The following is a 15,990-nucleotide window of genomic DNA, read 5'->3' as shown; positions in this document are numbered from 1 at the left end:
CGCATAATCCTGTGGGAATACGACACGTATTTATATATATATATATATACATATATATATAATACTATATGACTCAAAAATATAACTACTGCAGAAGAGAGTATAAGTGCAGAAGAGAAAGGCACATTTTCTGAGTTGGAGTATCAGTGAAGGCTTTATGAAAGGAATGCTATTAAACTAGGACTTGGAAGATGATTAGTATTTCAGAAGATAGAGATGAGGGAACAAGCAAAGGCATATGAAAGGGAAGACACCAGCTAGATAACAAAGGATGTTAAGTAGTTCAATTTAGTTGATAGAGAGAAGTAATGAGGGACAAGGCTAGAAAGAGAAGGAATTTACAGATTGTAAAAGACATCAGACAGATGTCTAGGATAACTAGGAATTTTGGAGCCTAGGACAAGCACCACTAAAAGCACTGTGGTAGGAGATACCTTGGGGATGGTGGCTCAAAGAATCCTCCAATGCCCAGTGACAGTGAGGCTGCTGTTAATAGAAGAACCCAAGGTGGGGCCAGGCCGGGAAGAACTCACCTGGGCAACAGAGCCATCTTGCTTTTCCTATTTTTACCTCAGTTACTCTTGGAAACAAGTTACCAAACTCAGTTGTTTCTCCCTGCTGGGGAAATACAAGTACTGTCAGTGCTCACTAAGGGACGAAACTTAGCTCTATATTTAAGGCTGTGATCCTGAATGATAAGCCAGGAAGTCTGGATAGTATTCAACTGGCAATGAGAAATAGTTCAAGGGTTTTGAACACAGTAGTAGCACAACCAGTTCTATGCTTTGGGACATTGGCAGCAGCCCATATGAGGAGGAAGAACTGGTAGCAGGTTAATGTAGCAATTCAGGTTAGTGTTGAGGATCAGAACTAGGGTATTGGGAGTGGAAATAGAAAGGAAACAACAGATTAGAGCAATATTTCTGCATTAGAGTTGACAGGGCTTGGCGACCAATTGGAACGTGGGAGGTGATGGAGATGGAAGAGATAAATATAAAAATGAGATTTTGAGCATAAGACTAGATGTTTTTTTTTTTTGACAGAAATGGGGAAATCCAAAGGAATTTTTTTCAGATGATGAGTGTTGTTTAAAGACTTGTTGACTGTAAAGTATTGCCAGGACATCAAGATAGAAATGTCCACTCGCCAGCTTGGAAACTCAATTTCTCTGATCTCCTTCACTACTAAGTTTCTAGAAAGAATAACTTGCACCTGTTCACCACCCACTTGCTCGTCAATCCATGACTACTCTACTGAAACTTTTCTCTCAAAAGTCAGCAATGACCTTTCAGTTGCTGAATTCAAAGGCCTATTCTCAGCCCTCAGCCTCTTTGTCCTTCCTGAATGCATTGTACATTTCCAACTTCCCTATTTTCCAGGATCAAAACCTCAGTCGTCATTTACTCTTCCCCATAAACCCACAGGGTGCAAACACAGAATGTTTGACCTTAAGGGCTTCTTCTAGAGCATCTGGGTCAACTCCAACATTTTACAGGTGAGGAAATGGAAGCCTAAAACAGTGGCCAGGTTCTGTTCATTCAACATCTACAATCTCTCCCACCTTTTCTCTACTCATTCTATCACCAATCTCCTTTCCTCTCATTCCTCTCCTTGATAATTTATCCCTTACATAACTCCCAAACTAGTTCTCATGCACAGGAACAACCCAGGCACTTCCCCACTCAAAACCCTCCAGTGGCTCCCACTTGCCTAATAGAATAAAATACAGGGGGCAGGGAGGGGGACAAAATTTGAAACTCAAAGAATTGTAGAATTGAATCTTGTAAACTAAAAGTAAACAAATTAATAAAGACCAAAAAAAAAAAAAGAATAAAATACAGGCTTCTTAGCTTGGATGTAATGGTCTTTGGACTCCGGCTCTAAACTTTCCAGCCTTATTTCATGCATTACATCCCAGCCTGACCACACTGGTTTGCAGTCTCCAAGTTGGATTCTGCACTGCTTGCTCCCCGTTTCTACTCCTCAGCCCTCACACTATGGATTGAAGTAGCCCCTCTCCCCACATCTTGAATGTATTTCCTTTTCCGTTCCTTCAGTGCATAAAGCAACCACTGCCCCCTAACTTCATGTTCTCCCTAGTCATCCCAGCTGAAGGGATCTTTACTCTCCTCAAGTTTTCCTAGAGCACTTTGTCTGGATGTCTTCCGTGCTCCTATTCCTTTCTACTTTGTGTCACACTCCTGCACATTTTGCCTCACCCCCCACCCCATTGGAATGTATACTCCTTAAGGGCAGAAATTAGGTCATGTTTTTATCTGTAAATATGTATGTAGCACCTAGTACAGTCTCTTGGATAAGGTAAAAATTTTGCAAAGTGCTTGTTGAAAATGTTTAATCATTCAAACCATGGGAATGAATGAAATTGGGATGGGAGAGGACATAGAGAGACAGTAGGATAAAGAATTGTACAGTAGCAAAAGAACTGGGTTTGGAGCAGGAGGACTTGCTTTCAAATCCTTGTCTCTGCCACATTCAATCCATGAAACCTTGGGCAAGTTATTTAACCTTTAAACCTCAGCTTCCTCATGTGTAAATTGAAAGAGGTCTTTTTCAGCTGTAAATCTAGGAAGAGGTCTTTTTCAGCTGTAAATCTAGGATTCTATGTACAGAAAGGCATTGTGGTGTAGTAGAACCAGATCTGGTTTGGGAATTAAGATCAAGGTTCATACTCAGGCCCTATTACTAACCTTCTTGTTGGTACTTGGGAAGAGAAAGGTTTATGCTAACTTATCTTTAAAGGTCCCTTCTAACTCACATCTATGATCCCTTAAATACTCACTTTAGGGTGCCAGGAGGGAAGGCCAGCAAAGGAAACAGAAGAGCTGTCAGAGACATTTCAAGGAAACCAGGAGAGAACTTCCTGTCTTGAAAACTGAAAAGAGGAAATGTCAAGGATCAATGAGGTGACCATCAGTGTCAATTACTGCAGTGGTCAAGGGGCTGAAAGACTGGAAAGAGTCAATTGGATTTGGTGATTAGATTGGGTTATTGGTGACCTAAAAATAATGGTGCCCGAAAGTTATCTTATAAGGAGTAAATGGGTGGTCAAAAAGTAGAGGCACTGAGTGTTGATAATTCAAGGAATCAGGTAGTTAAATGGGATTAGATTGACAGTAAAATCAGGAAGATGAAGCATAAACATTGGAGGGAAGGTTTTTTTTTTTAATATTATTTTGAGAGAGCCAAACATGATTATGAAGTAGGACGGAAAGACCAATGAAAAAGGAGATACAAGATGCATGTTAGAGAAGTAATGATTCCTGCTTTGAATTCTATAAACTCTTTGGAAGAAATGCAGCTTATCTTTTTTTTTAAAGTCCACCTTCTTTATTCTGTTTTGCTTTAGCAACTAAGGGTGAATAGAGTTGGCAATGTTTAGCTTGGAGAAGAAGATTAAGGATGAGGGAAAGGGGATAGAAATCTTCTAAGTATTTGAAGGATCACTGTGGAAAAAAGGATTAAACTTATACTGCTTGGCTCCAGAGTACAGAATTGGGGGGAATGGGTGGATGTTGCAAAGAGGCAAATTTAGGCTTGAAGTTATTGGGGTGGAAAAACTCCCAAGAATAAAAGCTATCCATAAGTGGAATGATTTAATTTTCATTGGCCATGCATATTTGTTAGAAGGATTTGTCTATCTATCTGTCTGCCTACCTGGGGGACAGGAGATAAGATAGGGCTATCAAAAAAGAGGGGGCATTGACACATTTTTTAAAAATGTCCAGGAGAAAATAAAATGAAGGTCAGAAAAAAAATTGCAAAAAAGTGGGACAGCTTTGTAAGTCACATGTTGAATTTATTATTTACTTAAAAAGAAAAGTAAGTTGTATGTTCAGAGAGACTTCATGGACAATCCTCTTTCTGTTCTACTATGTATATGGAAGTGGTCATTTTATTTTGTGTTTATTAAATTCAGAACTAAAAAAATTAAGTAGCATGAACTACTTTGGGGAGGTAGAGGGCTCTTCTCTCACTGGGAATCTTCAAACAATGGTGGGATGACCACTAGTCATATTCTTTGTCCAGAAGATTCCCATTCAAGTAGGGTTTGGACCATGTGGCTTCTGAGGTCCCTTTCAATTCAAATTCTGGAAGATGAGCTTCTCCTCCATTAATGAAACTACTAAATCTTTTTTTTTCTTTTTGGCTAGTCATATATAGAAATAGTCATAACTAGCTTGATGCTTTAAAAATGCTCTGTAATTTTTTTTTTTGAAACTGATTTAGGGGCCTGACATTTTGAAGGACCCAGTCCCTCAGTTTTTAGAGGATTAAGTTCAGTTGCCTTTCTTTCTTTCTTTTTTTTATGCTTAAGAGGCCAGAAAAGAGGAGGCCACTGAAGCCTGGAAGGAAATTTATGGAACACTAAGCTCATAGTACATAACCATCCAAGAATAGCATGGCCAACAGGATTTACATGCTACATAACAGTACCCACACAGGTCAAATCCCCCAGACTAGCCTTATACCCAAGACCAGACTTGATCCTGTCATCTTTTTTGGACAATCATTTATTTTTATGCCAGAATTTTTGTGTGCCTTCAAATCTTTAAATTCGTATTACTTTTGATTCATCTTGTGTACCTATCTATATTTACTATTTATCCCTTCCATTGAAGGCTTAAAATTGTGGCAAGAATATGAGATTTGTCTGACATCTTTCAGTGGCTATGTTTTTTGTCTGTCAACCTTGACTAACATTTGCCAGAAAAGCGAATTAATGATGTTTACCGGCAGAGATGTTTCTATCAGCAAAGGATGTGCCTGGTTATGATATACACTGGCATGAGATTATTTTTGTCCTTTTTTTCCTGAGCTACTATATGCCTGCCACTCAGATCTGGTCAGAACAGTTGGGCCCAGAGTACAACCCTGGAAATCCTGAGCACAAACCACAGTAGGGCAGGATTACTTACCTTAGGGCCTACACCAGCAATGGGTGCCTCTGTTTTCTACAAACCATAGCTCTGTCAGACCGGTGGAGGTACTGCTCTCTGTGTAGGTCAGTTTTCTTCAAGGTTATTTAATGGTGTAGAATGTGATAGGTTTCCTTCTTCTCTAGTAATTTATATGTAGTAAATATTTAGCTGTCAGAAATCAGCCAAAAGCTTAGTGCAGAATATTTTCAAGTGGCATGTGTGAATATACATGCCAAAATGCTTTCCCTCCATTTTACCAAGTGCAATGAACTAAAGCCTTCCACAAAATCAGAAACAGCAAATGCATACAGAATTCTTTTATTTAACTTAAAATCATGTAGTACTGTAACTACTAGAAAAAAGCTGAGTAAGAGAAACTAAAGTTGCCTTAGCTTCAGCCATTCAAAATAGACAAAGTTTCTTTTTTTTTTCATAATGTAAAGAATCCAGAGTATATCGCAATAACAGGAATAAATTCTTACAACAGAATATACAAAAACATTTTGAAATTTTTTCATCATCTACTGATTCATTTTATATAAACACAGGAATTTCTTTAGGAATAATTTATACACAGAAAGTCATTTTATGTAACAAATTGGCCATGTTATTACTTTTTTTATTTTTTTTAAAAACTTTTTTAAACAAGAAAACTTGGAAAATGTAGTATTTGCAATGCATCAGTTCCATAGAGCTTTCTGGTTTTGTTTTCATCCCAGAGGTAGACAAACTCTGGCCAATCCTTTCACCTCAAACCTCACTGGCTTAGAAAACAGAAAGGTGTTTTCTCAAGGCATCTATTTTCTCCATGGCTGTGTCTACACAACACCAAACATCTGGACGAAAAGTAAAAAAAGAACAAAAAACCAACCAATCAGACCTTTTGTTGCCAATAGTGCAAAACATCCAGCTATTTTCAAAGACGTGAATTGTTGTGGAGTTGTGTAGACACAGCCTATCATGTGTCAGAAGCTGGGGGAAGCAGAGGCAGGAAATATTCTTTTGGAGCAGAAAAATGTATCTTCGGTGTTCTGACTTAAATAAAAATAAATAGGGACTCTACTTTGTTAACTTTAAACAAAGCTTTAGTCATGATACAAGGCAGAAGGCAGCTAACCAATAACCAAATGGCATATTTTGCATACAGAACTGTCATATTTTAAAGAAATAAATCTGTATGCTGTGATTACTATAAAAACTGTTAAGCTATCTGCTATGTTGTCAAATCCTTCAATTTCTCTGGCATTTCATACCATGAAACAACAAAACCAGGTATTAAATAATGTGACTTGGGCTGCTTAGTTTGCCACAACACTTATTCTGTTTCCATAACCAATGAGGTTCTTTCAATTGCTGAGTTAGCTATACTATAAAGCGCAATGACCAGCTAGAGATGATCCCCACCCCCAACTGGAGGGTTCTGGAAGACCAAGATACTGAAGATACAGAACTACTAATTCCATCAATGTCACCATTCCTTTGTTATAAACCAGGGCACAAAGCTTGAGGGGTGGGGATGTGGGAAGGGGTGACCACGGTTTGGGGAAGGTAAAGATCCTTTTTGGCATACTGTAAAGCTAACTAGTAAACTGGTACCCTCAAAAAAATTGATCACATGCACACATTTGCACACACAGAGAAAAAAGTGCCTTTAAATTATTTTAGGCATTTATAAACTACAAACATTTTATAAAATTATTCTATGTACTTACAAAAATGCAATGAAACATTTAATTATTTCTTGTAAACCAGATCTTCGTCAACTGACTACCCGTAATCTACTGGACTTAAGAGCCCTATTGAAAATGCTAATGAATCACTAATTAACATAATGTTTACCAAAAAGATGCTGAAACACACGCACACACACAAATGAGTAATGCCATTAGGTAAAAACTAAAGACATACCCCAGAAATGACACCTGCATCAGAAATTCATATCAGCGACCAATTTGAAGCAAATTCCTTGGTAACAGTTTCCAAAGCAGGACATTAGATGGTTTATTCATAGGAACCAAGTGATCAAGTAAGATTTCCAAGCTTTGATTTGGTCTGAGACCTCCAGAAACTATCAAGCTCAGAAAATCCCCCAAACTTTTAAGCTCTGTACCCTTATGTCCTTAATTCCATAGTCTTTTCATAGGATTATATTAGTTTAGTGGATTTGGCTTCCTATCGACTGACTCATTATTGAACCAGCAAGGGTCATTCGTGTGTTTTTACAAAGAATAACCAGTCCTTTTAGTTGAGTGCCAAAACGAAAGCCTTCTGGCCTGTCTCAGGTCTGTATCTTCAGCATCTCTGGCAATAAATGTTTAATCTAAACATTATCTTCTCTTTGAAATCTTATTTATACCACCAATTACTTCAGAGTAGAGTTATAAAGTTTGACCTTTATCACTGGTTCTTAAGGAGTGGATCTCTGGTACCTTCCCATCGTTGCTTAGCCCAGGAAATAATAGACAGTTGACAAACAAAAGAGTAACATTAATTAAAAAACAAAAAACAAAAAAACAAAACCCAAACCCAATACATTACTTGTATACTTGCTACTGGAATGGGTAGGGCATTTCACGGAGGAGTGTCATTAGTTTGAACTAAACTTATCCTCAACAATGCAAAACTGCTCTCAGAGAATCTTACAGCAACGTCTGGGGACCAGCTGACCACAGCACCCTGGACTTTCCCACCAATTTGGAGTTTCAGTGAGAACAAACCATGACAAGAGGCATGAATCACTCACAACCTGCTTACAGAATGGAGCTGTCACAGTGAGAAAGAGGCTTTGGTGGAACATGAACTGGCCTCAAATTTAGCATCACACTTGGTTGAAATTTCTATCTTCCCAAACAAAAATACCTCAATATTTGATACCAAGTATGGCATGCTTTGGTAGTTCCACAATAGCCACCTTCTTTTTATGTGTCTGTTTATCTAAAACTAAATCACCTCCTTGAGCACTGATGATGAGAGGCTAGAAGAATGGCCTAGTGCTAAACATGAAAGTTGCCTTGTTCCCTCCATGGCGGCAATCTTGTGTCATACATAGTTCAGTATCATCTTCTCATATGATACAAATGAGAAGTGCTACCATTTGGTTCTAACAGATGACATTAGAAAAATTCTCCAGAGCAGACAAGTTTGTGGTGTCTCATGCCGATACAAAAGCCAATGTCCATTCTCAGTGGTTCACATTACTAAAGCAGTGTGATTTACTGTCAAAGAGGAGAGCACATGGAAAATGCCACAACTCAGATTTGTAAAGCTATTTGGAGTATACAAAGAAGAAAAATCAAAGAGAGGTGGAAATCAACATGAAATCAGACTAGACCTCTGACTATAAAATGCCTTGGTATAGTGAAGGTGGCTTGGTCCAGGAAATATGACTGCACCATCACAAATGCTTATGTTATCTTCATTTAAGTGCTTCTGAAATGTTTTTCATGATGGGCGCTACATTGTTAGTGTTTTTTCCTACTTTTTTCCTTTTAAACCACCTACATTAAAAAAACACACACACACACACACACACACAACTTGGACAGTTTTAACAAAACCCTCATAGCCAGCTGAATGATCTGCAGATCTCCAGTTGTGGAAACCAGTATGTGCAAAGAAGAGAAGAGGTCACTACACCAAGGGGTCACCTATGAAAGAAAAAAACCCTGACAAAATATTTGTGATCTTGGGAGCTCAGAGGACCTCTGAGAAAAAAGTAAGGCTCTCCCTAAGGACAGAGAAGGCTCCTGAGCTTAATGATAAAGCTAAATTTTTCAAGAAGTCATCCCTACCTTGGAAGAGTCAACCATATGTTTCTCAGATACTGCCATCAGAGCCCTCTATGAGGGCAGCTGCCAGATTCAGGCGATTTGGGTCATATGAATGGCAGGATTAGATTAGGGTAAGTAGACAGTAATCAGTTAAAAACTATGAAAGGGAGACTAAAATTGATCGAGAGTCCCTCAGAAACCAGAGAGTTTGGTATAGTGTTTCCTTTTCTTTTCTTTCTAGGAAAAAAAGAGAGACCAAGAAAAAAGTAGGGAGGAGAAGAGAAAAATTTCTATTCAGGTTATTCTATTTTAGATCATTCATTCGGATCATCCATACTTTGAGAGCTCTGCAACTCTTGGTTAGAAGCAATGGCAAATTTTAAGAATTATAGTTTCCCAATTGGTAATTTTGGAGCACTATACCACTCAACAACAGCTGCACTTCCCTACCAAAGTTTTCCTGGACTTGTGATTCATGGTACAATCCAGTGGTGCAAGTGGTATCTGAGAGGAGGTAACAGAAAACAACTTATGCCAGTCTATGGAATTTTAACAGAAAGGCTATTTGCTTCATTCAGTCCCACCCCCAATCTGGGAAACCTTGTAAACAACTGGCTCTGGTAATGAATAAGTTATTCATCGTTCAGTTCGTATAGAGCAGTCAGAGACAGTTATCATCGGATCGACAAGTAGCCACTTTCCTAGGCTGCAATGGTTGCCTGGTTTATGACAGCAGCAAGAGAACAAACACACACCCCTAGGTTCTCTAACACAACTATACTAAGTCACAGAGGCCTCTCCTGGCTCTCTGTCTTCTTCCTATCCCACAGTTTAAAAAGAAAGAAAGAAAACAAAAAGAAAAACAATAGAAAAAGGCAAGCTGTTTGGAAATGTTAGGAGATAGATGAGTTAGAATGATGCTTTGACCCCTTGGAATAAAGTACTGGCCACTCCTCTCTATAATGTAGTGTATGTGGTCTGTAGTGTGAATGAGGTTACCAGTATCAACGGCATATTGTCAGGTGCTGAGAAATGTGAGATGTATTCTTTTTTTTATATATACACATATAAAAAATAAGAGTGAGGTAGATAAATGTTTGAAAAAAATCAAAAACTGTCCCCGTCATACACAAAAACCCTTATCTCAGTATTTAAATTCATTATGGGGCATCTCTACAGTGATTTAAACTGATATCACAAAAAAATAAATTAAAAAATCCTACATAGAATACCTTCTTAATTAACTTTTTTCTTTTTTTTCCTTTTTTCTTTACTTTTTTTTTTTTAAAAGGGAAAATAACTATGGGGCAGAGGCTAGAGAAGAAAGTGGGACTCAAACTATACAAGCAAAAAGCACTACAAACATTTTTGTATGTTTTTTTTTGTTTTGTTTTTAATCTCCAGTCACAACTAGCAATCATTCTATTTTAATTCTTTGTTCTTATTCCAAAATTTAAGCATTTCCATCCCAGAACAACTCTAGGGCTGCCATCCCTCAGGGGAGCAGTGTCAAAAGAGAACTTAGGTACTGAATTTAAATAGCGCCTTGAGTTTTCATGCCTTGCCCCAGCTACCAAGGCTTCTGCAGATGAAACAAGCTTCCTGGGATCTGATCTTGATGGCAGGTCTATGTCCAGACCAGCAGGCCAAAACAGTTTCCCATGGCTCAGCTTCCTCACCAACCTGGGAATGTCAACCACCTAGCTCACCTTTTGCCTAGTCTCATTCAGATGCAATTATCTAAGTAACTGCCACTGGGGAAGGGGTGGTGGAAGGAGAAGGAGAGGTAGGACAATTCAAAAAGTGTTCCTTGTTATTTTCCAATTAGAAAGATGGTTAAGTCTGATCAGATCAGTGTTCTTAGGGCCACTTATGACACGATTTGGATGAAGCAGTTGTTGTTGTTCATGGGATGGGTTAAAATATTCTTTTTTTTTTTTTTAAAAATAGTGACCCAAATGCCTAGTGTCTGCAGTTAAACCGCTGTTGTACCCAACAATTAAAAAAATAAATATTATATATATATATACATATAGATATAGAGAGAAGGAGGGTGGGGGGGGGGGGGGGGGGGAGGGGGGGGGGGGGGGGATACAAGAGAGGGAGAGGGAGAGAGAGAAAGAGAAAGAATGAAAGAGAGAGAGAGAGAGAGAGAGAGAGAGAGAGAGAGAGAGAGAGAGAGAGAGATATGTGTGTCACAATCAAAAGAAAGGCAAGGGAGAGACGGTGAGACTTCAACAACGATGAATATGAACACTGAACAAGAATGTACTAAATATTTAACCTTTTTTTTTTTCTGACCTGAGTTTGTATCATGCCTTGCACTGTAACAGACTCGAGTGCTATGTGGATGTGGGTTAAGGAGGTGGGTGAGGGGAGGGAGGGTATAGTAAAAACACCCCCTAGGCCACACTGATGAGGATCAGGGGCATGCATCTTCCTTTACCCCCAATTCCCAATTGCTTCTTGAGCCCTGTGCCCACACAGCTAATGTGTTAAAAAAACAGCTAATGGGAGTAAGGGGAGGGGAGGGAAATGTATTTATAAAAAGGCATCAAACAGTTCATGGCAAATCATGTTATACAAGTATCAATTACTGGGAGAGGAAGAAGAAAGTTGCACACTATATAGTTCAAAGCATAAGAACTTTGTTGGAAGGGGGAAAGGGAAGAAGGGTAGACCTGAAGGTTTTCATAGATTAAATCCACAAAGATAAAGAACAAAAAAAATAGCAGCTTTTTTTTCTGTACAGACATATAGATGAGTATCTGAACCGTAAAAAAGTTATAAAAGTGACATTAAAGACGATGTGTATGCAAATGATCCACGGTCTAACAGAGAACTGTAAGACCCTTTAAGAAGTCTTAATAACAGAGAAAATGTCAACAAAGCTTAATATGCTTGAATCCATTTACTGCTTTTTCTTCTCTTTTGTATTGTTTTGTTTTTAAATTTCTTTCCTTGCAAACCTGTAAAGAGGGGCAGGCTGCATCACTGGAGATCCCTTCCGGTTGGTGTCCTGGGAGTGGGGAGAGATGAACAGGGAGGAGGGGTGGGCTGAGGGGAGTTTGGCTTAAGGCTGACTTGTGTGAAGCGTGTACTTCTGGCTCTCACCACTGCCAGTTTTCTCCAGAATTCCCAGGGGCCAGAGAGTGTGTGTGTGTGTGTGTGTGTTATGTGGGGGCGGGGAGAAATCATTTCAGTTCCTTCCCATTTCCATCACGAGAAAGGAATATTTTGTCCAGTTCCCCAAAATAACAATAATCTAGACAAAAACAATTTGATTTCTCTTTTAAATGAAATGTAAAAAGAATGCCAGTGTCTGATTGGGTGGAAAAGATTACTAGTGCTTTTTTTTTTTTTGTAATGGAGCAATTGATTACTGTGCTCTTTCCATGCCTATGATAACAACAACAAAAACAATTTAAGGAAAAAGAAAAGTTTGGATTTTTGGCAAAATTTGGCAGCATTGAAAATGGTAACAACCTTGAATGAATGATGGCCCTTTTAAAATTTCATGAGTTATTAAAAAGGTTTAAAGAGCAGGGTTAAAAATCCAGTCTCTTAACTTGATTTTATAAAGACCTATATACTGTTAGGCAGGTGCTTCCAAGGGTGATAAGGGCCACTGAGCCAGCCATTTCTTTGATCTGATAAAAAGTGCTTTAAGGTTGGATTTGCGCGCAGATATGTTTCTCCTTAAGAAGCCAAGAGAGAGTGTACTGTGTGTGTGGACAGAGATATATGAAAATAAGACGACAGGGGTAAAGAGAGGAAAATCAGACCTCAAGTTTTCTGTTGCTATTAAATGTTACCAGTAAAGTTTTTAAAGGCCCGCCTCATTTGAGGAATCCTTTACTGAAACAAACATCTGCTTGCATATTGAAAAAAAGAAAAAAAATTGTCAATGTGTTGTTTACTGAAGATAGGGGTCTCCTGTGTGCAGCGATGGCAGTTCTGAAGATCCACTGAGGTACAGTAGGCTTTTGAATATATTGTTAAATTTCTTTTTCCCTCCACCCCCCACCCCAACCCCAGTGTACATGTGTTACTGTTTGCATGGGATTCTGGATCCAAAGATCAGCAGGCCGAAGACTGGGGCAAAGGTAAGGCCCTTTCATTCTTGCGTCCTCCATTCATGTGCGCGTAAGGCTGCCTTTCATCAAAGCTGGCCCTGAGGACCACCACACCAGGCCCATTCTCGGCTTTGTGTCCTGAGAGTTTGTCAGCCGGCTGGAGGGTGGAGGAAGGGTCTAAGGGAATGCTCTCCATGTTCTCAGTCTCTAAGTCCAGCTCTTCTGTGTCTGGTGGCTTGTTCTCTTCACTGTAGAAGAAGGAGACCTCCTTGAAGCCTGGGTCCAGCTCATCTTTGATGCTGCCAATGATCTCCAGAAAAGAAGGTCTCATTTTGGGATTGTACTGCCAGCACATACGCATCAATTCAAACCTACAAGTAAAACACAAAGATATAATGGAACAATACATAAAAGCAGATGAAACTGATACCACTCCATTTCTGAGTGTTTCTATGTTCTAAGTATTTCTATGTGCTTAGACCTATCTAAAGAGGTCAGTGAAATGCTTCTATTTCACATAGTTTCTACTTAAGACCTTAATTTTGATTGTCTAAGGACATTACAAGTAAACAGATCCTCTTTATGGGTCATTAGTCAAAACAAAGTTATTGACTTTCTAAGTTATGGAACACTAAAAGTACTTTTCAACCCAGTAACTCAATGCTAGAGTTGCCTGATGTTTGCCCAGCTGGCATAGACTGGTATCTTAATCAGGAAGAAGACTATTTTAAATATGATGAAGCAGAATATTAATTTTGCTATAAGTATAGCGCCAACCACCTAGAAGCCAAAGAGAGAGCTTGTGTTTTTGCTCATTAGCCCATTTGCAGATCAGAAAGTGAATGATTCTTGGCAAAGTGGATACAAAATCCCATGTGGAAATACCAGGTTACATGGGAAAGAAGGGTGTTTCATGCCTATCAAACAGAACCTACCCAAAGATGAAGCAGGACAAACAACATGAAAAGTATACTATTGTTGATTATACTGCAAAAACAAAAAAGGAAAAATATATTCCTTGGAGATTAAAAAAAACAAGGCTGAGGGGCGGCCAGGTGGCTCAGCAAGTAAGAGCACCAGCTCCAGTGTTGGGATGACCTGGAGATCGAATCCCGGGCTCAGACACTCAGCACCACACCCAGAAATAACTGGCCGTGTAACCTTGAGCAAGTTACTTAACCCCGATTGCTTAAAAAAAAAAAAATTTTAAAAAACAAGGCTGCTAGATGGCCAAGAACAATTTCCTTCTTTAACAGGAGCCTATGACAACAGAAGGCTTTAAAACCTTCTCCTTGTACTTTTATTCTCTATCTTCCCCAATTCCCAAATGTCAGTAGAACATTGTATAAAAACAAAATAACCTGATCAATCAATTTTCATGAAAAATAAAACTATAGATATGAAAGCTACAATTAGTCAATATTCTTAGGTCTGCTGGTATAGCTTTTGAACCCTAGAGCTGGAGAGGCAAAATCTCTAACCACAGGTGGCTCTCCTCTCCCCCAAGAAATTCACAAAGGATTGAGGTAATAGATATTGTAAATGCTTGCTATGGAAAGAGGAAATCCTGCCATTTGACTGGAAAGAATATAAAGGTCTATTAAAGAATACTATCGGTTGAATTTGTTTTGGAGGGGCAATGTGTCCAGGGTGGATGAGAGAGGACATGAGGCTTAGAAAGAGTATAATAAACAGATTTCATATCATTCTCAATCAAAATATCTGTAATTACTTGTCTATGAATGCATAAGGTAGAAATAGCAATTCTCTAGTATTCCAGGAGAGAAAAAAATGTTTATACATACAATTTAAAGCAAACATTTTTCAGGTACTGGTGATATGGTAGAACAGAGTCCAAACACTTGAGTTCAAATTCAAGATTTTATGTTTACAGTCTGTGTGACCTTGGGCTTCACACTGCTTTAACTTGAAAACAAAGGGACAATGACATTATCTTTAAGGTTTTTGCTAGCTCTCTATCTTTTGTTCCTAATAGGCATAGTTTATTTGTTACAAAGTGAACCTAGGAACTGTCAAAATTCCCCTGGAAGCCTCTTGGCTTCCTCTATAATCAGGAGCAGTGTAAAAGTTTTGCATTTACTGACACATATTCAGCATTTATGGCTCATTCAACCTCTCTCTGTAAAGGATCTAAGAAATCTGCCTTCCCATGTTTCCTTCTCTCCTCTTGCTCAACCATTTCCCAAAGGCGGGTAGGAGAAAAACAATGTATATAGAAATAAAGCGCTGACATAAATATATGAAATTCATCTCTGTGACTTCATGGCTATGCCTCTTTAGCTGACTGGTATGTCCCTGAATAGAAGCATCAGCTGGGGCCAAGAACACTCACTCGATATTCCCTGGCTCAGGGCCCTGTGGCCTGGGGGCAATGCTTGGGAGATACCACAAAGCAGTGGAGTAATGCCTGTGACATCAGCACAAACAACACCATGTGATGATTCTTTTAAACCATTCCAGATTCAAAAACCTTCCAGTGCTTCCCATAAAAGGAAGTGTTTTTTTTTTACTCTGCAGGATTCAAGACCTTGTTTACACTATTTTCACAAGAAAACTTTCCAAAAGACTCTAGAGGACTATAAGAGCCGATTAAAAAACAAACTAACAAACATCTCTTCCTTTTAAAATGTCGGTTAAGAGTTAGGGTTTTTTGTTTGTTTTAGGGGGAGATGGTGGGTGAATTAGAGATGAAGTGTTAAAATTAATGTTGGAGAAATACCATATCCCTTAAATAATATTTGGTCTAAGACATAAGCAAACCCTACAAAGAAAACTGTATGGTTAAAAAGCTGTGGTGTTAAAATGATAAAAGTTCTTTAAAAAAAAATCCCAGCTTGTTAAGTTTCATCATTTAAATGTATTCGGCATATAACTGAGACCATAATTAACCAGAGACATTAGGGACAAGTGGCAAACGATGATCCTGAGACATTATAACCAGGCTAAAAGAAAATTAGTAATCTCTTACCATTACTGTACATGGCTCTATTCTTTATGGAAAAAAAAAAAAGGGAGGAGGGGAAGGCAATGCATGTCTTAGACAGACTTGTTCCTGCTCTTAGCACTTCAGCAGGAATCATAAAATGGACAAGTCAAAATCTGTGTAGGAGACTTAGCAAGCTAAGACGCATACAGAGAGCTTAAGGATCAAAGCATTCTTGCTTTAAACATAAGCCAGAAGCT

The 15,990-nt window shown here is 38.7% G+C and overlaps 1 protein-coding gene across 4 annotated transcripts in view; it reads right to left on the bottom strand.

The window, feature by feature from the left end:
- Positions 1-5,242: 5,242 nt before the first annotated feature.
- IGF1R (insulin like growth factor 1 receptor) overlaps positions 5,243-15,990 on the bottom strand; it is a 394,663-nt gene continuing 383,915 nt past the window's right edge. For 3 of the 4 annotated variants that reach the window (XM_069098499.1, XM_069098497.1, XM_069098498.1), the window contains one exon: positions 5,243-13,157. In XM_069098499.1, the coding sequence (XP_068954600.1) occupies positions 12,791-13,157 (367 nt within the window). In that variant the 3' untranslated portion in view covers positions 5,243-12,790. The remainder of the gene's footprint in view (positions 13,158-15,990) is intronic. The other variant, XR_011170289.1, reaches the window with a different exon arrangement.

This window comes from Petaurus breviceps, unplaced genomic scaffold (assembly GCF_028583685.1).
Source record: "Petaurus breviceps papuanus isolate PSGF00001 unplaced genomic scaffold, PetGlider_PUasm1.0 37, whole genome shotgun sequence".
Classification (NCBI taxonomy): domain Eukaryota; kingdom Metazoa; phylum Chordata; class Mammalia; order Diprotodontia; family Petauridae; genus Petaurus; species Petaurus breviceps.
This window is presented reverse-complemented; position numbering and strand designations above follow the sequence as displayed.